The sequence below is a fragment of the Python bivittatus genome, unplaced genomic scaffold (genome assembly GCF_059951505.1).
Source record: "Python bivittatus isolate LINGU-HERP-01145 unplaced genomic scaffold, Pbiv_v1 ctg000200_np1212, whole genome shotgun sequence".
NCBI lineage: Eukaryota > Metazoa > Chordata > Lepidosauria > Squamata > Pythonidae > Python > Python bivittatus.
The window spans coordinates 4,068,315-4,093,086 of record NW_028277040.1 but is presented as its reverse complement, the minus strand read 5'-3'; the positions used below and the strand labels follow the sequence as shown (position 1 = coordinate 4,093,086).

At 39.8% G+C, this 24,772-nt stretch overlaps 2 protein-coding genes across 7 annotated transcripts in view; both read left to right on the top strand.

Moving 5' to 3' along the window:
* The window catches only part of PIKFYVE (phosphoinositide kinase, FYVE-type zinc finger containing), a 112,557-nt gene extending 109,332 nt beyond the window's left edge, over positions 1-3,225 (top strand). For 2 of the 6 annotated variants that reach the window (XM_025170800.2, XM_088135598.1), the window contains exon 42: positions 228-3,224. In XM_025170800.2, the coding sequence (XP_025026568.1) occupies positions 228-343 (116 nt within the window). In that variant the 3' untranslated portion in view covers positions 344-3,224. Of the gene's footprint in view, positions 1-227 lie in introns of all 6 variants that reach the window. The other 4 variants (XM_007421272.4, XM_088135599.1, XM_025170803.2 and 1 more) reach the window with 4 other exon arrangements.
* Positions 3,226-4,586: 1,361 nt separating this feature from the next.
* Positions 4,587-24,772, top strand: part of PTH2R (parathyroid hormone 2 receptor) — a 46,073-nt gene continuing 25,887 nt past the window's right edge. Inside the window, exons 1-7 of the mRNA XM_025170792.2 lie at positions 4,587-5,022; positions 13,055-13,160; positions 16,416-16,526; positions 16,622-16,743; positions 17,353-17,450; positions 19,344-19,530; positions 21,376-21,529. Of these exons, the coding sequence (XP_025026560.2) occupies positions 4,966-5,022; positions 13,055-13,160; positions 16,416-16,526; positions 16,622-16,743; positions 17,353-17,450; positions 19,344-19,530; positions 21,376-21,529 (835 nt within the window). The 5' untranslated portion in view covers positions 4,587-4,965. The remainder of the gene's footprint in view (positions 5,023-13,054; positions 13,161-16,415; positions 16,527-16,621; positions 16,744-17,352; positions 17,451-19,343; positions 19,531-21,375; positions 21,530-24,772) is intronic.

Sequence of the window (24,772 nt, the reverse complement as noted above, 5' to 3'; positions counted from 1 at the left end):
CGTTCTTTATCACAGAATCTGTCCTAATACCCAATATAGTGTTCCAGTATACACGTTGGAAGGAATAATTTCATACAGCTTTGGTCCTGCCTTTGTGGATTTAATGATGTTCAAAATATGAACCTATTAGAATAATAATAAAATATAACTTTGACCATTAATATGTTCCTATTGGCTCAGTTTAATTTCTAAGATATCTTTCTTCTTCATTCGCAATGCATTATTAGGTAAAATGCCAACTGTGGTATCTCCAGAATTATACCGTACCAGATTTTGTGAAGCGATGGATAAGTACTTTTTGATGGTGCCAGATCACTGGACAGGCCTGGGCCTGAATTGCTAAGCTAAAGTGATGTGATGGAATGATTTCTTCTGATTTGAAAAGAATATAACAGAGCGCTGTCTTTCTACATTGCTATCCTCAACTCGTTCTCTTCAACAGCAACTCAAGGATCTTCTGCCACAGCTTTCACAGCTGGGCTTTCTTGCCACATGAATTTGCCCTTGAGGTGTCAGAACTGCAGTGGAAGAAGCTGCAGAGTAGCATTCAGAGTTTTCTGAATCAGAATGGTACTTAAGTAAACAAGTCTCGGATCAAGAGGGAGCCCGCCAGAAATTATTCTACATCGTATTGATGCACTGAAATCTGTTGCAATGATGGCCTGCACAGAAAAGCCAGTGGTTCTTGCAAACAGTTGAAACAATAGTCTTAATGATAGGGGGCATGCTGGCCCAGTTCAACTAGCCCAACAATTGCAGTTCTGATACTGCTGTCTTTAATCATGAGGAACCAAGTCAGTCTGTTAATAGTGCTGCTGCTGTGGTAAGAGTTGATTTTGTAAGCATTATTGTGTATTGTGTGATTTGTTATGCACTGGATTTATTTTGCAACTTTCCATTGAGCAGTATTTTGACTATTTTAATCATTCATACATCCCAGATAGTCATTTGAAGCCCTGTTTTAATGTTACACAGTTTCTCTGTGGTCTGATATTTTACTGGAGGGCTACTTCTCTTTCTGAATTCTAGCTTAGGTTTCAACCAAACTTCAGAAAAGTTCAGGTTCAAACATATATGTGCCCCAAAGGCAAATTTTCTCAAGTGGAATCTCTGTGGTTGAGGATCAAACTGCCTCAAACCACTAGGTGTTACCTTAAAATACGCCTTTAGCTCTGTTCCATTCCTCTCTTTCCTGTCACACTAAAATATTGGGATGCTTTTGATTAGATTTTGTTTTAATTCAGTAACTAATAGCTACTTTATAAACATTATCCTAGTTTCTTTTCATTTCAGCACCATTTGTGGAATGTAATATTGATGTTGCTCTGCTGCACATACTCAGGTTGTGTTAATACATTAGACTGTTTAAACAGTAGTTCCTTTGGCACCATGAACCATTTGCAGTTGTGGTAGATGCTCTGAACGAGAAAAGAATTAGGAGGATGTGTGTGTGTATATGGGGTGGGTGGCAACTTAGGCTTCATGGGTGAAGATTTGGGTACTTTTACAAACTGAGAGTAAGCACTTTTTAAAATATTTTTTGTAAATAGAAAATGTTTACTGCATTAAAAAATGTGTCATTAAGCAGACAAGACTAACATTCATAGCCTTACTAATTGTCTACTATCTTGGTTTGAGCCCAAGTAGTTTCCTTGAGTTAAGTTTTCCCTTTTGATCACTCTTCTGTTTGCAGCCAGGAGCCTTAAACCTACACTATTTTGCATGGCCTAGGGAAAGTTGAGAGCATTCTAGGAAGTCATTAAGCTCTGGCTTAGAGTCAGTTGATAATACATGTGTGGACTAGATTGTAGGTTGGATTTTTCATGGGGAAGTTCATATCTTAACTCAGCTTTTGACTAGTCTTACCATTTAAGTTTATGTCTGAAACAGTAAGGATTTTTATATGAAACCAGATAATCTGTTTGAATAAATTAATGTTTATACCCAAGTTTTTATTCTGTTTATATTCCTTTTATTTATTTATTTCTAGCTATTGGCTAAAAGCCATTAGCTTTGATCTCCATGAAAAAACACATTCCTTAATTATTCGTTACTTAAACAGCAGTATTAGTATTTAGCAGGCTTAAAGTAATTTGGAGCAGATGTCTTGCCTGAGCTTAAGGAACAAAATACAGCAGGAAGTGGCTTTCCAAGGGCCACTTCTTTGCTAATTATCCGGAGGGCAAAATATGTGTATGCAGGTTGTGAGTAATGAATATGCATCTTAATACACAAGTAGCAACTGAAAATGTCATATTCCAACTCAAATGTATCTTCCTTGGCCACAGTTGAAGCCAGACCATTGACAGCAGCATTTTTTTTTCCTGCACACACATGCACGGATTTGACCTGTTACATAGTACATCCAGCTGATGTAACTTCCAACAAGAGTTAATGGTGATTGGAGTTCTGCATCATGGGGAAAATGTTCAGGAGCACCACAGCTAGAAATGATAGCAGAGTTTTTCTTTTCTAAATGGATTACTGTTGAAGATAGTCCTTAACATTTCAAATTCTCTTAATAACGACTTCCTTACATTTTGAAAAAAGTTAATAAATGCCATTGAACAGACTGTTTATATCAGAAATATGTAGGGTAGGCCCCCAAATCTTGATCGGTTATTTAGTTTGTGACCTCTTTAAATTAAAATGGGATGTTAACACAGTATTCTAGAAGCAAATATTTTGAACAGTATTCAAGTTCTGCTCACTTCAATGTGTTCCTTTTAATTTTGATGTGTATGTGTATTTCTTGTGTCTCTCTATATAATTAAGTCTACAATTGTGGGAAAGACATATTTCATTAACTGTTCTGTTGGGGACGGGAAGAAGGTGTTATGTTCATATCATGCAACTTAACAGGCAATCCATATTGCTGCAACCTAAACGATGGGCATTGTTCATTAAATTAATACACTCCAAGAAATTATCTCTGTTATAATGGGGAAAAACAATTGAATCAAAATGTTAAAAATTATCACGTTAGCCATAAAACATATTCAGATAATTTATTTAATGTATATAATGTATATATTTCTATCTTTCCTTAGTTGAGGTGTATTTTTTATGATTCTGATATGTTAAACTATTTAATTACATTTTCTCCATTTACAAAATTATGTATAGAGAGAGTAACAATAAAGTAATTGAAATATTATCAGTTGTGCCCACCTGGTTTATTTCATCCCTGGCTCAAAACATTAACGTTGGCATTATAGCATGAGAAGATTGACTTGCGTTGACTATGTACCAAAGTTTATTGCTAGAGATATTACAAGAATTTGCTGTGCATTGCTGTACTTTAGCACGGATTTTAGAAAAGGGTAGGCTAGAATGGGTGGGTCAGACTTGAAATGGAGTGCTTCGTTGGCTTTTTCAATTCTAAGGAGCTTGCCAATGCCCTCTCCGTTGCCCACAAAAGGATTGAGAACTGCAGTACTGTTGCAGCTGCCGTCCTTCTGTTGGAGCATCTCATGTGTCATGCAAGCAGATCACCCTTCCGAGGCATAAAATCAGGAGTTTGCATCTGATGAATTGAGCTGCAGTTCATGAAAACTTACGCCTTTTAATAAAATGTGTTAGCTGGAAAAGATGCTACCAGACTCCTGATTTTTTTGTCACCAGAGACTTAACATGGCTCTCCTACAATGCTTTCAGAGGGATACACACTATCTACAGGTCCTAGAATTCCCATTTGTTGCCCAGGATTTCTGGGAAGTTAGTGGGAAGGCTGCTGCTGCATAGCTGCTGTTTTTTTGTCAGTTTCTTCTTTGCGAATGCCTTTGTGTTGTGGAGCCAAAGAAAACAACAGATGTAGAACTGCTGCTTGAATAACATACTTATGGTTTGGGTTCCTGCATCTTCCAAACCTGGAAATATGGTCACTTTAGTTGTGATCCTGATTATGGCTTAAGGCAGTTTCGAACAATTAGTTTTTATCCACCCCTCCAGCACCATCCTCATCGCTTCATATTTTCCTCCACTCTGAAGGTTGTGGGTCCAATCCCAATCCTGCCACCAACGTGTGTGTGTGTGTGTATTTTAAGGATTCGCAGGCTAGGGCCATGAATCGTCCAGCTGTAGAAAGGGATCTTTTTTTTTCCGGTGGCTCGTGGCCCAAACCGGGCTCTTGCCACCATTGGCCTCCCTGGTTCAACCTCCTTTGCCGAAAAGTCAGATTCGGCCGGACTGCCTATTCCGCTCACAGCGTCGAGCACTGCAAATGAATCATTCGGCTGCTCTGCAATTTCCTTCCTTCATCCCCGCTTGCCACGCTTCTTTAATTTTTTGTACTGCTGTGTGTGGCTCTGCAGGTCCTTTCTGTCCAGCCTCGTTATGCATTTGCATTTTTTACACCATTCCTGTTGCAGGATGGGAAAAGGGGATTTGCGCTAGGCGGGCGTTGGGAATGAACCGGCTGGTCTCCCGGGCTCCCCCTGCCCCGCCGTCTCCCCTCTCTTCGCCCACGGCTCCTTCCCAGAGGCGAAACTCAGGCCGGCAGAGGGAACCTCGCTACACCTGCCTTCCTCCTCGGCCGGAAGGCTCGCGGGGCGGGAATTCCGTTCCCGGAGAAGGGAAGGGGAAGGGTCGCCGCTGCCCCAGCCCCGAAAGCGTCCCGCGGAAGAGTCCCGGCTGGGCTGGCGAGGCAGGAGCCGCTGAGCAGCCGCCTCCCTCCACGCGCATCTGCCGGGAAGGGAGAGGGACGCGTCGGTCCGCGGCTCCCCGGGTGCGCGTCGCTTCTCGCCTCCCTCGGGTGGCGCCGGTGCCCGGGAAGTTCGCCGCGGCTTGTGCGGCTCAGCCCAATCTTCGGCCTGATTCTGGACGCCTCTGGCGGCGGCGGCGGCGGCAACAGGGCCACGTTGCTCCGCGCTCGGCCCCGCCTCCTCCTCGCCGCTGGATTTCCTCGGAGCCGGGCGGCCGAGCTTTCCAACTTTCCTCGGCACAGAGACCCGCAACGGCCCGAGGATGCCCGCCGTCCTGGCGTTCCTCGCGGTGGGCGGCTGCTTCCTGGCCGTGGCAGAGGTAGGGAAGCCCCGGGCGCGCCGCGAGTCCCTCCGCCTCGCCGACGAGGGTCTGCAGTGGGGCTGAGAGGAAGCGCTGCTCGGAAGCGGGAGGGGGCATTTCTCCGCTGGGGATGAGTCGCGAGAGTCTGCCGATGACGGGCGCGGGGAGCGGGGCGCGGGGCGAAACTCGGGACGTTGCGGTTGGTGGCGCCCGGTTCAAGGGCGAGCTGTTGGAGCGATTGCGGTAGTCCTTCTTTTGAAAAGAGACCCTTCCTGGCTCTGAATCCGGAGGTGAGCCATTCCCCACCCCACTCAGAGAGAAAGAAAAAAAAATCTTTCTAAACTTTCCAGAATCACTTCTCCGGATAATGTTGTATCTCCCAAAGGAACGGAAAAACAGCAAGTGAAGCAGTATCTCCAGCATCAGTTTCATAGCAGATCAGTCTTCAGACAATTAAGGCTGAGCGTTTAATGCCCATGGTCCGGTTTAGTGTGTTATTAAACTTTGGGCATTATTTGAAATCTTCATGCCTCAACAGCTAGGAGGCCGTCACCACAATTGTTAAGTGCTTGTGTTTCTCTCCTTGTAAAGAACAATTTGAATCTCTGTCAGGCAAAATCAATGCTGTTAGCGAATGCCATATCAAGTCTGCAGTTTAAGATCGATTCCCTATAATTTTCTTTCCTTCAAGTCCAAGAATGGTTGAACTGTGCTCTTTGGAGCTTTAGGTCCTCCTTATTCCTGTCTGGTGGCTTATCCCATGTCCACTGGATATTCTGCTGCAGATTGCTCTGTCAGTGCCCCTTCCTGTGGGAAAACAGCCAGAGCTGTTTCACTCCCACAGAGGAGTAGCTTTACTTCTCTGGGGCTGGAATATCAGATTCTCTTCTGTGTTGCATTTCATTCTGACCATGTGCTGTTTTGGGCTGTGGCCACTGCTGCCTCTTGCGGCAGGTCACAGTAGATGGAACCAATGGGGGCATCTTCAAAGAGAGGGGTGCAGTAGGGGGTTCAGTCAACTGCAGAAGAGGCGGTGCATATGGAATAGACCAAAGCCAGGGGGAGGATCTGAAATCGGGTGCCTGATCTTTAGCATGAGACAAGGTTTCTCTGTGAAATATTACAGGCTTGTCTGAAATTCTGGGGGATGACAGAGCAGTAAGAGTGGTAACATAACCTGCTCGTTTTGAGACAAGCTTAGAAAGATGGGTTAGAAAAGACTGAATGAAAAGTGAAAGTACTATAAAACCTCACATACATTCCACGGGAGTTCTGCACCTTTGTGAGACAATCTTTTTATTCACTCAGGCTAACTGATCTCATGAGGCTGTTGTAAAGATGTAAATTAAATGGCTTTATTTGCAACAGCCTGATTTATAAAAATGTTTAAGTTTCTAATTTTAAAAAATCTAAACAAAAATTGAACACATCGTAGCTATATTTTCTGCAATATGAAAAGCAATTCCAAAGAATACAACATTGGTAAACAATGTTAACAGTGTTGGCAAAACTTCCACTGTTGTGGAATGCATTTTTGTGATGATGGTTGAAATCCTTGGCTAGCAATCCTATTTACATTTACTAGGGAATATAATTGGACTAAGTAGCAGAAATTTAAGAATTGTACTGTTATTACTTTATAAACTACATAATAGAAATAAATGACTTGGAATAATTTCAGCTACTAGCAACTGAAAGACCAACTTCTTTGCAAGTGGAAAGAAGAGAAATCTGAACTTTATATCACCATTCTCTTACTCTTTCTTTCACTCAATTCCATCTTTGATACGGTTACCTTTATCAAACCTTTTCTCTCTCCTCTTCCCCCCCCCCATTTATTACATATTCACTGTCCTCTTTAAAGCTTTCTCTTTAATGTCTTTAGAATTTTCTTTGCTTCAGTAGGAACTAGTAAAACAAATCTGAAAAAGTGGGTCTGTTTTCCTGAATAGCAGAGAACTGCTGTGCTTGCGCAAGATCTAAAATCATTTTCAAAGGGTGTACACCCTTAGTTCTGAATTAGCTAGAAAGTGTTAAGGAAGAGGAGGAGAGGGAAAGATGAAACATGGGTAACAAAAGAAAAGCATCTTTTCTTTTGCTAGGATGAGGTCAAAGACTTCTAGTGTGCCCCTGAGATAGGAAAATAGAATTTATTTGGAATCCCTTGCCAGTTTTGGTTGGTCAGTGAAAAACAAGACACTTTATTGTCCCATAGATTTTTTTTTTCCTGTTGGATCTTCCTTTCTTGCTAAAGTTGGCACATTTTTCTACCACTTACAACTGCCAAATAGCTAATGAGCAGGTAGGGCAGCATTCTCCAGTTTGGCTCCCCCCAATTTTGTGACTACGGGATAAGAGACCCAAGGCAGCCCAGCCCCATGTAACAGAACACATGGAGTTCCCCCCAGACAGAGCTGCTAATTGTTCTTGTTAACTGCTTCCTCCTCCACGAAGCCAAGTCTGGCAGCAGAAAGTGTGTGTGCCGGGTGACCCCAGGCAAAAGTGGATGGTAAAAGATATGCCTGTGCCAGCAAGGCAAACAGGAAGTAAATTCCTTCGTGAAGCAGGAGAGCTAAGGAGAGGCTTGAGCTGGCAGACTCATATATGCGTGGGGAATAAGAAAGGTTGCTATCCTCCCTTTGGTAAGAGAGAAGCTACTACTGGCTTGGAAATTGCTCAAGTAATCAGCTGGCCTTGGATGATGTGCCTGCTACATTCAAACTTCTACCTTTTGTGAAAGGGTCTGAATGTTTGATTAGCAGATGCCCCTCTCTTGCTGTGGTCGAGCTCTGTATGTACAACAAAAAAGACTGAGCTGAATGCCAGTACTGGACACAGGGGCTAGAACTGTAGGAATCCATAGAAAGATGAATCTGTGCTAGATCATCCCCCCTTGATACTTAAGGTAAGCCGTGGCAGTTTTCATTGCCGCTTGATTTTGCCAGCGCGAGGTCAGAGAGAGCTTTCTTGGCTTGGGGAGATTTACAGTGCTAACTGAACTTTTCAACAAGCATTTAGAGATGGGTAAGTGGCAGACCAGATAGGTCATTCGGAGTGGGTCTCACTGCTAAACATTGCTGCAGGAAACCTGGTTCCATTCAGTCTCTTTCTTGGATTAGTACCGTAGTAACGCTGCTTGCATTGGGTTATTTGAAACAAGACAAGTGACATGCAGGTGAGCTTTTTCTTCTGCTGCTTGATTTAAATGCCTGAAGCTATTGTGGACTCATATGAACTCACCCTTGATAATTCTGCATGAATTCTAGACAATTAAAGAGTTGTGTGCACAAAAAACAGAGAGGAAATCACCTGGAGAGATGCACACTGAGTGTAATAATTACATCATTACATTCCAAGAGAGGTCATACATGTATGACTTTACAATTCATTTTGTCTTTTTCCAACTTTAAAACTGCTGTGAGAGCCGAGCCCAGAGTTCAACTTCAAGTAGAGGTTAAAACTATGAATAGATGCAACAAATTCCATTGTGAGATCTCGGCATTCCAGAGGGAGAGCCCACTGTAGTCTACAGGAGGTCTTTCCTGCCTGCTTTGAGTGCTGGATCTGTGTGAATGTGACAGGCGGATTTAAAGCACATTTTGAATCTCATTTGGTTGGCTCCAAGAAAACACTTCTGTAAATACTTCTGTTCTGGTTGTTCTGCTAGACCTTGAGTTGAGATGGATGGGGTTGCTTGTTGGGTGTGCCTTGGTTATTTTTGTTTATGTCTATAAATAATATTCAGATCCCATTTGTCTTGCTTTTTATTGGATTTTTTTTTTTAATGGTAATGTTTGCTGGCCAGAATCAGTTGGAGTCGGCTGGCACCTAAATTGAATGAATGAATGAATGAATGAATGAATGAATGAATGAATGAATGAATGAATGAGATAGATAGATAGATAGATAGATAGATAGATAGATAGATAGATAGATAGATAGATAGATAGATAGGCTGGAAGTTTTTAATCCCATGGAATGTTTCTACTGACTAAATGGGGGACTAAATAGTTTTCTTCTGCAGTCCCTTAATCACTACTGAAAATCTGTATTGATATATTGGGGGAGTAAATGTTGGGGGCTACAAATAGAGTCTGTAAGAATTGTTATCTTTTTTTTCTACCTTCTAAGAATCCTAAGAGAAACTTCACTCTGATGCTGCTATTAGATCCAGTCCACTATATTTTGCATTTTCTCATATTTGAACGACTAGAATATCCTGCCCAAGGTAATTGGAAAATATATACACACACACACACACACACACACACACACACATATACATACACACATACACACATACACACACACATACTGTGTATATATATATATATATATATATATATATATATATATATATATATATATTACAGCATACAAGTTTCAGCCAGATAAGAGCTCCAGTCACTCTTTAAAAAAAACATGGAAGCTCTCCACTCTTTTCTGGCTCATAAATCACTTTTTTTAACACCCTTTTTGGCTATATGTGAATTTTCATCCTTTTTTAAGAATCTGAAAAATGCATTTTAACCTCACAACAACCTATAGAGAAAGACTGCATCCAAAGAGACTGTTTTATTCCTACATCTAAATGTAAATCACTAGGCCAGCAGACTTCATGCAGATCTAGTGCAATGGTCTAAATGTAGTGAAGGCAAGGGAGGCTCCTACCTTGTGGCATGCAAGGATAGGGGCTCGCCCTTGTCACCCAATTCTTATCCAATGCCTTTAACAAACCTGATCCCACAGGTCAAGGCTTCCATATCTGGGCTGCAAAAATCTGGACAGCCACTAGACAGCAGGAAAGAAGTTGGGTTTTCTCATGTCTTTTACTGCCCTGTCTAAGTGGTCCTCTGGAGTTTTGCTGCACAAGAGCAGGGAGCCCTAGCAGAAGAAGAGTGGTACAGACAGAAGGTGAGAACAAGGGGAGGAAGAGCCTCAAATGCGGTGGTTGCCACTCCTACCACCAATCACCTCAACAGCAGCAGCAGTAAGTGGGCCTGCTGCTCTCTTCCACCTCTTATCCTCTTCCTGTTTATGGAGGAACAAAAGGAGAGAGAGAGAATTCTTTTAGTGCCATTTCCTACCAAAGGTTGGTGGTCATCAGTGCTGTTTGGGGTTTTGATGCTACCATATTTATTTCCAGTGGTGATTTCCTGAGAAAATCAAGGGTGGTGTTTTTCCATTCCATTCTGCTGGCATCTGGGCTGCAAAAATCCAGACGAGAACAAGATGGTAGCAAAGAGATACAGTAAACTCTCACATCTTATCTATTGGTGAGATTTGCTCTACAGGTAGACATCGTTTAATGACTGCCCTGTTTAGCAATTGTTTGAAGTTACGATGGCACTGAAAAAGTAACTTTATGACCGGTCCTCACAGTTATGACCGTGGCAGCATCCCTGCGGTGACATAATTGACATTCGGGCACTTTGCAACCAGTGGGCATTTATGACTATCACAGCATCCTATAGACACATGATTGCCATTTGCGTACTTCACAACTGGCTTTCAACAAACAAGTCAATGGAGAAGCTGGCAGTAAAATCGCAAGTTGCAGTCATGTGATAACTTGCTTAATAGCCAAATGGGAAGTGAGGTAAGTCTGTCACAGTCACGTGATATTTCACTTAGCAATCGTGTCACTTAGCGATGGAGTTGCCAGTCCCAATTGTGGTTGCTAAGTGAGGACTACCAGTCTCATTTCTGTAAGCTAATATTCTTGATCTTCTGAAAGACATTAATACAATATTTGTTTAGAAATCTCAACCAAGATGTCCACTTTTATAAAATGGCTTGAGGCACTAGACACTACTTCATGCATTTTCTAATTTGGTTTTGACTCAGCATTATGTATGAATTCAGCCACTGTGGTCTCTAAAACATGATCACAAATCATTGTGGCTTTTAAATTACAGAGCAATGGGCGAACGAAGCCACTAGGACAATGATTAAAGTAAGCTATGAATACCATGAGGTATGAACCCAGCCTATATTTTGAATGAAAAGAGTAATGTTTTTACTGTCTAGCTCAAGCATAAGATACAAGAGTAGTACATATCCTCAAACTAATAAATATTTTTGCCCCTGTCCTATTTACAGTTTGAGACAACTCATGTAAATGGGGAATGAATGGAAGACAGGCAGACCAGGCCTGTTGCTGGGTAGAGTATGCACAAGTGAATCATGTCATTTGAGGAACTCGATTTCTACAGTGGGAATAGCTTTAGGTTTACATAGCTCTGGCCCTTCAACGATAAACTGCACCTAGATTGTATTACTATGACATCCAAGATAAACTTGATTTTTTCAAGTGTTGCATTTATTCATTTTGCTCAATTTGTACACCACCCAATTCCCAACAACTCTGGGCAGTATTCACACTGTTTTCTTTCAAACTCTGAATAGTAATAAATGGGTGTTTTTCAAATGTACTATTTATGGTGCTTAATTTAATATTAGATCCCATTGCAGATGAATGGTCTGTTAAGAACTATTGGTTTTTGCTGTTATTTAGCAGATCCTAACTCTGTTGGGTAATACGTAACAGGTTTCAGACACTTTGGAAACCATTTAGTACTTGGGGAGTTCACACGGGTCAGGAAATGCAGACTGACTTTTGGGGGGAAGGAGAGAGACAATGGATTGGGGTATCCTGGCAGAAGACATGGCTGGTTGGGTGCATATTAGACTATTTTGTTCCACTATTTCTATACAAACAAACAAGCAAGCAAGCAAATAAATGTGAAGTTCTTTGAGCTCTTAGGGCAGGAGTTCACAGACTTTTCCTTAATGAGGACCATCATCAAAAACTTTTGAGGATCAGCAAAGAAGCCCACAGTCAGCACATGGTACCTGTGGGCACTGCAGTACACATAGTTTCCCCAGTTACATCCATAGGACCTGCAAATTATTATGATATTTAATTAAAATGGCTAAAATCTCCTTAGATTTTCGGCACATTTTAGATGTCCATGTCAGAGACTTTCTAGGCAGGGAACTAAAAACATAGGGAAAGAACTACACCGAAAGTTAATGACATTATCATTGTTATTTGTATGACTAGATAAAACTAGATTTGGTTTATAATTATTTTTCACCAAGTGAAGAGGAGGAGAGTTTCTAATTATTTATCATTTTGTCCAAAGGTGAAGACTCCTATGCATCTTTTTTGTTTTTGCTGACACTGATCTTGCCAACAATGTTTGGGAGAATTAGCAGTGGCTCCCACAAACAAACAGGACCTCTTAAAAATTCAGAACTAGAATTCATTGGCTTTCTTTCCATCTGCATGATGCAAAGAACTACAAAACTATGAAAACATTACAGAAAGCAAAGGGTTTCCCCTGAATAAGGGTCTTCAGCATGCCCTCCCCAAATTCTTCTTTCTTAAACAATTGTTATGCTGAAAAAGACGCTCATGCCCGTTTCATCCTAACTTTAGAAATTGATACAAAATGGAAAGAGGAGAAAAACACTCCCTTTCCCAGGATACGGTAATTCAAACAAAAGAAGAAAAGGGTATGGAAGTCATAACTGGGACCATGTTTTCATACATATTCATTAATTCACAACAGGCCCCCAATTTATAGAATATCCTCCCTGCCGAGATATGGATGGCCTCAACTCTGCTGGCATTTTGTATATAAGCTAAAGCAATTTTACTCCAGCATGCCTTACGCCTTACGCGGGTCTATGACTGTAGTAAAGATTTGATTGATTTATTGATTGATTGATGCCTTAATAATCTCAATTAGATTAGTTTAGTTTTAAGGGTCCCCGTGATGTTTATTGCTGGCCATTAATGGTATTACTTTAACTGTTTACACTGAGCTTTTAGTTTGTTTTTTGTTTTTTGTACTTGATGTTGTTGTACATCATTTAGAGTCCATTAGAACTGGGGTAGGGTATAAATACTGTAAATAAATACATAAGGTTAATTTTCAGAATGGGCGTACAACCATTGAGAGCTTTTTTCTTCTTATTTGTATAATACACAAAGAAGTGTATTCATCACTCACTTGATTTCCATGTGGCATTTCTTTATTAGGAGGAATTGGGTTATACCATCACAATGGAGGATCAGATTTATCTTCTTCTGGAGGCCAAAGTTCAGTGTGAACAAAACATCACATCTCAGATACAAGAAGAAAGAGGTAAGGGTTTCTTAGTAATCTGGTTTTCTTCTTATTCTGTCCAGGATTTTAAAAATGATTTCAGTATAAAAAATATTTTAAAATGTATTTTAATCTACATTTAGATAGTAGATAGAATGCAAGGAAACATTCCCTTATTGTTTGATGTATAGGTCTCCATGTTGAGAACCTGTATGTTTTCATTATCCTCTTGTCTAAAATTCAAGTGCAAGGATTGTTTAAAGCCTGCTGATAGCAGCAAATCACTCTGCCCCAACCATAATATTCTCCCAGCAGTTAGGCTTTAACCAGGGATGAGCCATTGGACCTTGCCCAGTTCAAAAATGATTCAGAAGTGACTTGGACCTTGTGTAAACCGCAACAGTTCTCTGCTATTCATGAATTTTTCAGGCTATTCTATACAAGACTGGGGAAAAAAATAAAGCTGCTATAAGGAATCAATTGAAAAACAGAAAATCTGATCATAAGTGAATCTGAGAACAATTAGAGAAGGGGCCAGAGCATGATGATAACTTCAAAGAGAACATTGCAAGTTAGAAAGAACAGAATGGCATGCTGCTCGGAAGCAAAAAAGCATGACCAAAATGAGACAGAGAGACAGAGAAAGCAAAATGGTTACCTCCCCCTTCCACCAGAGCTACTGGGTAGGAAAACCAAAGTCTCAATGGAAACACAATGAAAAAAAGAAATAGAAGAAGCCCTGTTCACTATAACTGGTGATTTAATAAAGCACAAGGAAAGATAAACAAGGAAAAATTAATTTATGTAGATGCCAGATGGTGAAAGTTCTGGTCCTGAATTAAAAAAGAAATCACTGTAACAATAAATAATGCAATTTAGAAACACAAGAAATCAAATATTTCATTTAATAGAAGGGCTTCTCAATCAGTGTATTTTTCCTCCTACACATTTAATTTCCTGACATACTTCCCCTCTCCCCCCTTTTGTTCCCTGAAGTGATGAAACTGAGAAGACAAAATACGTTTTGTGGTTTATTCTTCTGGCTGTGTTTTATCTTCAGCTATGTGTATCAGTCATGTTGATGCTCCCTCCTCCCCTTCAAACATTGTCTGGGAGATCTGAATGCAGCTGGTGTGTTAGCTGCACTGAGTAAGATCACATTGAATAGGATGGCACTGAATGGGTCAAATCCAAGACCCTGCCTGTTGTAAGACACACTGGTGGCATGCCTAGAACTAGAAATCTGCAGAAGAATGGTGAAAAGAACACAGGAATCTTAACATGTCATCTAATATTTTAGCTAATTTTAAGAAGATTTCAAGTGCCAAGTACAGTGGAACCTCGAGTTACGAATTTAATCCATTCCGTGACTCTGGTTGCAACTCGAATTGGTCGCAACACGAGGCAAATTTTCCCATAAGGTTCAATGTAATTACCGTTAATCCATTCCGGCATCCGCGGACCACACATCAGGGGCGGAAAAACGGCTGCAGACCACGTGGCAGGGCGGAAAAATGGCCGCGGACCACGTGTCAGGGGCGGAAAAATGGCCGCGGACCACGTGTCGGGGCAGAAAATGGCCGCGGACCACGCGGCAGGGTGGAAAAACGGCTGTGGACCACATGGAACGGGCAAAAAATGGCCGCGGACCATGTGGCACAGGCGGAAAAATAGCCACGGACCACGTGGAACGGACAGAAAATGGCCGTGGACCACATGGAACGGGCGGAAAATGGCCGCGGATCCGGTTCGTAAGTCAAGGCGAGTTCGCAAGTCGAAGTAAATTTTTGGGGCCGGAGCTGGTTGTATCTCGAAAAATTCGTAAGGAGGGGCGTTCGTAACTAGAGGTACCACTGTATCTGTGTTTTTCCTCGGTCATTCTGCTTCCTTTATACTGCCCACTCAAAACAATGTAATGTGGAAGCTGGTGATTTCTTTATTACTGAGGGTGGAATACAGGACATGCACTTTTTTCTGAGATCTTTGGATTCAGAGTTAACTGTCCACTACATGTGATGCTCTGCAGGCAGGTTTCCCCTCCATCCTGCTCAAGATCCATACAGAGAGCCAGGGTTGCCTACTGGTTAAGGTGCTGGGCTAGGAGCAGGGAGACCCAGATTCTACAGTTGGGTGACCTTGGGCCAGTCACTCACTCTCAGCCCATATCACTAATTTCAGCAAGCTGGCTGAATCCCCCCCCCCCTCGCCTTGTCTCATCATGTATAGATAAGCTTTGCTGTGAGAACTAAACAAGCACGCTGCAAAACACATGGACCCTGCAACTAAGTGGGAAGAATGCTAAAGAATTTAGGATTCTTTCATATGTAGAGCTTTTCCCACCTAGATTAATACCACAAGCTGTATTTGTAGGAAAGCTGCATTTTTGCAGGTGCATGAGTGGTAAAAGAACAAATAGTTGTCTCTTAAAAAAAGAAAGGCATGTCTCCTAAGGATTCAAGCCCTTGCATGCTGAATTCCCTTTTTTACAACTGTCTGATTTGGTGAAAATGAGTGAAAATTATTAGGATGTTGGAATTTCTCTGAAAATGTATATTCCTTTATTACCTTCCAAAGAAAGGGTCCTGTTTGGGGACTTCAGTCTGAACAACCTGCCGGCATTCTAATCTGTTTTCAGAGATGGTATTCTCTGAGCAGCTCTTTGTTCTGGTGCTGAATTTACCCCCCTCTAAATCTGAGCTTAACTGAATGCCTCCCTTGAGCAGAGGAGCTGGTATTACACAAGCGGGGTATTATTCAAGTGGGGAGATTTACTTGGCTGTCTTTGCATTGAGCTTGGTGGGATTACTGCTAGGTAAGGTAGTACAGGATTGTGGCTCTAGGACCTCAAACATCAGCTCCTTCAGAAACAATAGAGCTGACTTTAGGTAAAGGGCAATGTTGAGCCATCTAATTTCATAGGATGGTTGCACTGATGAAAAGATTCTTGGCAAAGTGTAAGAAATGTGAGAAATAAGCAAGTTGGCATGTTGCTTTCCTTGTAATGTTCAGATGCAATAGCTTGCTATTATAACAGATAATATGGCTATTCTGTGGTAAATGTATAAATAGTCAAGTTAGTATTGCAACTATTTACCAAAATGAGCTAAAGTGTCTGTATTTTTGTTCTGCTTCAGTTTCTGAAGTAGAAAGCATTCTCTCTCATTCCTCAGTAACATTCACCGGCTAACTTTGGGGAAGTGATTCTAAAAACATTTTTCACGTGTTTTGAAAGTGCAGTTCTGCAAGCAGTTCTGTAGCTTCTCTTCACAGCAACTTTTTTTCATTTTTCAACAGGAGATGAGTGCTTTCCAGAATGGGATGGTCTAATCTGCTGGCCCAGAGGGTCAGCAGGAAAAATTATAGCAGTGCCCTGCCCTCCTTATATCTACGATTTTAATCACCAAGGTATAGTTCTGTTCCTATTGGATCATTGACCTTACATGATATCAGGGAGAGGGAAAGGTCATCAAACTAATGGAAATGTTACTTCTTTCTTATAGGTATGGCCTTCCGACACTGTAATTCAAACGGAACATGGGTTTATGTGCATAGTTTAAACCGAACATGGTCTAATTATTCTGAGTGCCTCCATTTCCTGCAAAGAGAAATCAACCCAGGAAAGGTATGGGCTCTCATTCCACACAAGGAGAGAAGTAAAATGAGCTGTGTGGCAGAACCATTGAGCATCTAAATATTTCTATGACACATGATGCAGCCTATAAATACAGGTCAAAAAGAGCTCAGCTGGTTATATCCTCTTCCCCACATCCCTTGGTCATTTTCTCTCTTGCTGCAGAAGAGATCTTGCACACACTGGGAAAAATAAAATAGAAATTAGTTGTCTAATATACTATTTCCTGAGAAGCTTTGCCTTCATCTTGTTCTCCAGGACATGACATCTCAAAAATGAGTATTGGAATTAGCTTCTGATCACTTGGCAATGTTAAAGAACGATGAGAATCCATGCATAGAAATTGTATGCTGTCTCCAAGGGTCAGTCAAGGAAATTCCTTTTACAGTGCTGGCTCCATGCTCCTTCCCCATACAAGAAATTGGTGGACTGGCTCTGAGCATCCTAACCATAGCCACTGAATGCACTCTATGCTCAGTTCTCTAACAAGCACATTTTAGAAATTAGTGATTTTTAAGATGAAATAAAGATGATGTCATAGCTAACAATTGTGTACCCAGGTAAAATGGATATTTAGAAGTTCTCCTGTCGTTTCTTCAGAGGGAACTCTTCGAACGTCTCTCTGTCATGTACACAGTGGGATACTCCATTTCCTTCTCCTCTCTGGCTGTGGCTATTTTCATCATTGGCTACTTCAGGTGAGTGATTTACTGAGAGATTGCATGCCAGCAGCAAGTGGAGCTAGACCAAAAGCTATGTAGATCTTGCAGTCAACACACACAAACACACAGACACACAGAGCCATATCTCAGCCTAATCCGCACACCACTTTACCCATCACACTGAGCCCAAATACAGTTTGCTTTGCCTTAGTATGAAATGTGAACCCAGACTTTGTATTTTTAAGTCGTATTTTATGACTTAGCATAATGTGTGAAGTCCATCAGTGTTGTTTTATTCAACAGACCATGTTTAAGGCAATCTATGGCTTAATATGATGCAAACCTGGTCTCTTTCTTTCTTTCATCTTCTCAACATATCCCATAGTAGGGAGAAAGAAACCAAAGCTTAAGCCTCTTCTTGGAGCAAGCAGAGATGGTACTGAGTGGGGACCCAATGAGGTAACAGAGAGGAAGAGGCAAAGCGGGAAGGGGCAAAGAAGTAGTGTTTTATCCAGCCCAGAGCACTGAGAAAAGCCAGCGCTAGCTCTGCAATCTAGTAGAGCAGGAAAAAATATGATCTCTTGAAGAAAAGGAGAAACTGTGAGGTGGGCATCATCTCAAACTTATAATGGTGTAGAGCCCAAAGGGGAGTTGGGTAAGTAGGGGCAAGAGCATGAAGAGGGTGAAGATGAGGTGACCCCAGTGACAGGGAGGCTTTATGAGCTGATTTCGGCTTGCAGGCCACTGGTTCATAGCCACTGCTTTAAATGAGCCCTAAATCATCCCCCATTCATCTGCAATTCAGTCTTCTGCTGACATTGATACATGGAACAGGATAATAAAATTGGGCTTTATGGCCTGGAATTAAAACCTGTATCCAATAAAATAACTTTGATGAAAACTCATTTTACACTCGCCCACCCACCCACACAAATAGCCTTGGTAATTTACAATTTTGAACAGTAAAAAATCAGAAGGAAGAAATGGGCACCTCTTCCTATTTCATGAGGTGCCCACCTCTGTATTCATGAGGATGAAACCCTAGGATTTTGAACAAAAAACAATCTGAAAAGGTTAAACCTGTTCTCAGCTCCTTCTGTGCCTGAAATCTCAGTGTCTCAAATGCCAATTAGCACCAAACCTCTGCAGTTACAAACAATCTGGGTTCATACAATGCACTAAATCTTGATTTGTCTTAATGATAGGTTGTTGAATAAACCATGGTAGATGGGATCACACATAATTCTAAACTGTACGCCATGATTTACAAACCACAAACGCTGGGCTAAGCAAAAATGAAATAGGTATAACCTGGAGCGTTATAGCTTATTCAGCAAACTGTCTTTTCAGAAATGTGATGCTCTCTGGAAAGGCTTAATGGAAGAATCTAAGCTCAGTCCTTGCTCCTTAAATTTGCATGTGCACAGCAGAGTCATTTTTGGAAATAATGTGAAAGACAATTCATGGAGAAAAATGTTTTTTGTAGTAACAGGTTATTTTTGATTGGAATGTAGAAATGGTTATTTGACCCAAATGATTTTGGGTAAAGAGAGTTTGTTTTTAAAAGCAGGTTCGTTGAACTATATAATGCACGTATTCTTAATAGCTATCCCTGGTTCAAAATTGTCATTTTCTCCTTTTGTGAAAATTAATACAGCTGTTTATAGCCGCAAGACTTTGCAATGCCTGTTGATCTGGCTCTTTTTGAAAAAAATACAAATTCAAGAGGAAGGCTAGGCAAGGCAAGGCAAGAGGAATGTCTCATAGCTATTTACTAAGATATCAGAATGGAACTACCATGTTCAGAAGTAGTGTACCTTTAAGTAATAGATGCCAGGGACCAAAAATAAGGGAGATTTCTAGCTTCTCTGCCTCATAGGAACAATATGGTCTTCTGCATTCCCTTAAATAGTGTTTTTCCCCAACTAGGAGGCTCCACTGCACCCGGAATTGTATACATCTGCATTTATTTGTCTCTTTCATGCTCAGAGCTACCAGCATTTTTATTAAAGATAAAGTTGCTCATCCTCATTTTGGAAACAAAGAGTTTGACTCACTACTCACAAGTGACCTACAAAATATTATACAGACTCCAGTCATGGACAGATCTCAGTATGTAAGTACCGCTCCCCTCCTGTTTTTCAAGTTCCTCACCCCAGAAACTCCCCTGCCTCAGAAGCTATTAATTTCAGAGTCAGCGCCTGATCCATGAACATTTCAGGCCCAAAACTCAGTGCTGCTCCTCAGTGATACATTTTAGCAGACCCCAAATCAGTAGCCATTCATTTCTATGCATCTACTGAAATAGTTCCATGTAAATACATACCAAACCTCAATTGCCATGTTGTCTTTCTTTAAATCAATTTAGCAGCAGTAAAATTTAATGAAAATATCTGAGATTAATTATATTATTTTCAGATGACTTCCCAGTTGAAAATATAGGGATGGGAGGATAATTCATTGGTACCTTGAGCACCTTTTGGGAACATAGACCAGCTATACAGAACCAGGATTGGGTGAAAGTAGCGGATAACCTTTTCTTGATTATATATTACATAGATGAGAATTGCCATGTGGCCTGGACTGCTGTTGAACTTTTTTACTCTGGCTTACATGCTGGGGCATCTGAGGAAATGGTAAGAGTCCTGGGCCCACCTTTGACTGGGATAACAGCAGAAGCTTGTAGGCCAGGCCTGTCCACCACATTCAATATTCTACACCAATATTTGTGTTGGCAACCCCTTTTGGCAATGGAGTAGAAGAATACCTATTTCCCAGGTCTTGAAATGGGTGTATCTGATACAGGGTGGTCACCTGAATTCACATAGTTCAGAAGCCAGATTGTGGGGTCTGCTTTGCTTGATTGGGCTATCATGCTATAAAACATCAAGGAGTGCAGTGCTCGTGTTGGGCTGTATAGAAAGCCACTTCAATATTCATCTGGGCCAAATTTTTTCCCAGATCATCACTGGTGAATTAGCTTTGTCTGCTTATGTGTGCATTTGTGAACCTCAGCTTCTTAATGGATATTTGATTTTTAAGGAAGCAAGTCTCTGAGTCACAGATATAGGCAACATTTGCCTTCCAACTGTTTTGGACTGTATTTCTCACAATTTTTTGCTATCTGGGGCAAAAAATGGAAGTTGGTCTAATGCAACTCAGTTGCTCATTATTGCTGCAGAAGACCCCAATGACTTTCCTCAGATGAACAACATTGGTACAAAAAGAAATGTTGGACTAAGACAGGAACCATGTAAATACTTGGCAGTAACTGGGCAGGGACTTTTTTCCTATTAAATTCTGACTACTGTTATTCTCACAAATATTAAATACGTCTTTCTTCTTTCTGTTTCTTATTATCTTTTCTTTCTGCACTTTTGTCTTTTTCTTTTTTTGTTTTCTTTACTCTGTATTAGTTTAAGTTAGTTTTTATGTTCTGTTTCAAACTTTTAATAACATTTATATATATAAAAAACTCCTTATAGACTTCTTGCATGAAGCAGAAAAAAAAATGCACTCATGATTTGTGATTTTGATGATCAGAAAAAAATTAGATAATAGAAAAAAGTTAGCTTTTTTTTTTTAATCATAGAGTAAGAGTTAACTTTGTAATTATACAAATATAAGTATGCAAAGGAAATTGGAAGTTTCTGTTTCTTTTTATCTTTTCTTTTTGCACTTTTTTCTTTTCTCTCTTTCTCTCTTTGTTTCTTTATTCTGTATTAGTTTGTGTTGGTTTTTATGTTCTCTTTTAAACTTTTAGTAAAATTTATGTAACAAATATTAAATATGTCTCAGAAAACAAAAACATTTGAAGAACATGAAGCATCCCTACTCTTAGCTTTAATGCCTCATTATATCTATTTAATAAGGTTTTTTGACAATGAAAAATGAGTACACTATTAGATTTATTTTCCCCAATACAGCTATTGGATTTTTTTGTTTTGTTTTTGATTAATAGGTTTGGTGCAAGATTACTGTGGTGATGTTCATTTACTTCTTGGCAACAAACTACTATTGGATCTTGGTTGAAGGCCTCTATCTACACAGCTTAATATTTGTGGCTTTCTTTTCGGATACCAAGTACCTATGGGGTTTTATCTTAATAGGCTGGGGTAAGCTACGTAGTTTTTCATTCAAGAATTTTTTTCTTTAAAATTAAAACAGTACCATATCTGCTCTAAAGTTAATTAATTGGAAAGGTACGTCATTTAACTGATTCTTAATTATATTATTGTTTCTGGAAACAAAGGTTGGAATCAACCATTTATGTAACAATCAATGTGATGTCTATTCTGGTAATTTAATCTTTGTGCATTTACTCAAAGGAATTCAAGGTGACTGCTTCCCAAGTAAGAAGCCTAAATTAGTTATACTCAGGTCCCATTGAAATTAAAATTAAAACTCCCCGCAAATATCCTATTGATTTCAATGTGATTGAAGTGGAATTCAGAAGTCCATTGCATTCAGTGTGATATACTCCAATGTAAGTGCATATAGGATTGCATCTTGGACCTTACCATTTGCTGTCATCTAATTTTGAAAATATGCTTTTATGTTGGGTTTTGGCGGTCTCTGAACTTGGTTGTTTTCTTGCAGATGTTACATTACCTGGCTAGGTAACATCTTCAGTGTGCGCTGATGATGCTCTCTAGCCAGGAAATGAAATGTCTGCCAGAAAGCAACCAAGCTCAGAGAGCACCAAGAACCTAACAGTTCAACCCTGAGCTGCATATCTTGTCTTCTACTGAATATTGTTTTGTCCAAGACATATGCTCGTTTCATAACCATTTCACAAAAGAACATCACTTTCACTTGTACAATGTATCTAATATTTTTATTAAAGGAAATAATGAATCAAAATAAGCAATGACTTATTTTGATTCTCAAGTTTTTATAATCATGTTATTTTTTTGCCATTATGGCCCTGACCCAGCTAATGAGAGCTCAATTTAACTGTGGGAAGCTAAGCTGTTTTGTTTTTGCTTGGATTTGGAAAGATAATATAACACTCATTTCAACCATTAACCGAGTAATGTCTTAATAGTTATGCTTGCTAATCAAGATCTTGTTATCCTCTTGCATTTTTTCTAACTCAAAGAGAAATAATATAGCCAGTCTTCCCATCCTTCCGACAGCTAGCTTAGTCCCACTCCCCGCTTCCTTCCATTAATTTTCAGTATAGGATTTGAGGACTGGATTTGGATGCTTGTGGAAAACGGTTCCCCTTTGTAAACCTTGGAATGCTGCAAGGAGAAAAAAGTCCAAATTAAAATTTATTTCTTAATTAAAATAAAATGAACGGATGAATACAATTGATATGATTACTATATGAGTAATCATAGCAATATTTTCTCCTTCTGCCACATTAAATATTAGAGTTTAGCTGCAATGTTTGGAAAGTTTCTGGAAGCCATACCCAAATCTTTGTGGGGGTGGAATGTGATTGTGTGTTCCTCTATTTAAAACAAACTCAATTGTTGCTTTGTGTGAGATGGGCAGCTGTATAAATGTGATAGATAGATAGATAGATAGATAGATAGATAGATAGATAGATAGATAGATAGATAGATAGATAGATAGAAAGAAACCTGATTATGGATATCTTACTCTGGAATTAGTTGAAATTGAAATCAGTTAATTTACTTGTACCTGGTAGATCCAAGGAATATGACAAAATATTGTATACACTGTAAGTGCTAAAGTACAATGTTTAATATGATCCTAGTAATTCCCTTAAAAGTAATTTATCTACATGAAACGACTATCAATTATACCAAAGCCTTAGCTGGTGACAAACTAAGTGAAGAGCAATCCATGGTACAGCTAATTAAAATAAGAAAAGGTAGCAAATTTTGGAAAAGAGAAAGATGCCCTTAAGTTGAGCTCAAATTCTGGTCACTTCATGCAGTTTTCTTGGCAATGGTACAGAAGTAATATGTCACTGCCTTCTTCTGGAAAATCCTAGAATTATCTGGTGGACAACCAGCCAAGAATTAGCCAGGTACAATCCTATTTAGCTTCCAAGCTCAAACAGGGTTGGGTCTCATTCTCTGAGGCTCTCGTTAAACCACAGGCACTTGCTGAGTTAGATGAAGAAAAGCTGTCTTGGTGGAAAACAGCTGTATGCATTCCTGTAATTGTTTGTGATATGGGAAAGTACAATTGCCTTTTTTATTTTAGAAATATTTGAAGATCAGTTAATATTGGAAAATGGTTATATGGTATATTCAATTATGTATTATAACATTTTAATTAATCTAATGCTGAGAGCCAGTTTGGTGTAGTGGTTAAGGCATCAGGCTATAAACCAGGAGACCATGCTTTCTGGTCCTGTCTTTCAAGGTCACAAAGCCAGCTGGGTGACCTTGGACTGGTCATTCTCTCTCAGTCTTAGGAAGGAAGCAAGGGCAAACCACTTCCAAAATCTTGCAGGGACTTGTCCAGGCAATTGTCAGGAGTCAAAACTGACTTGAAGGCAAAAAAAAAAAAAAAAAAATCTAATAAGTATATTGAAAATTTACGTTGATCAAGTGAGTGAAATACTTAATGATGATATTTTCCCCTTCAGTATCAGGGTTGGTTTTAGACTATAAGGCAAGAGAGCTACAGTAATCAAGAGTATGCATTCAATATTGCCAATCTGGGCAGGAGGCTTTTGCAAAACAGGATTATCCAGCATTTTAGAACAAAGGTTTTCTGGCTGATCTGGTTATGAACTCAATGTATGGTCTCAGTTCTCTCCAAGGTTAAGGGCTATATCCTTTGCTTTGGAATCTTATTGCTTAATTGGTAAGTGGAAACTGATCATGCTCCTATTTTCAATATGGTTTTGAAATACATTATTATTAAAGTATCTACTTTTTATGAAACAGATAAAACAAGAGTCTCAGGAATGTTTTTTGTAGATAGACCTTCTGTGAATGTAATGGAGGCTTGGGATGTTTTTAAGCATATATAGTCATAGATGTAATAATGCATAGAAAAGGACAAATAAAAATCTAAAGCAAAAAATGAAAATTAAATTAAAGAACTTTAAGCTAGAACTTAATTTACTTTACAAAATATCAATTGAACAATATAAAGCTATTGGGAGTGGAGGAAAATGGTAAATTATTGGCTTCTTAGTTGAAACAACTTCAACAAAGTAATTTCTGTGACAATAATGGTTCAGGTAAAACATATAAAATATATAACGACTCTGATCTAATAAATCAATATTTTAAATACAAACGCATAGACACACACTCAATTTTATCATATTGAGTCAAAGATGGAAACTTTATTGATGGATAATATTGGAAAGATTGAGCCACCCCAGATTGACAGTCTTTGTTCCCCATGGTGCCTGCTCTATC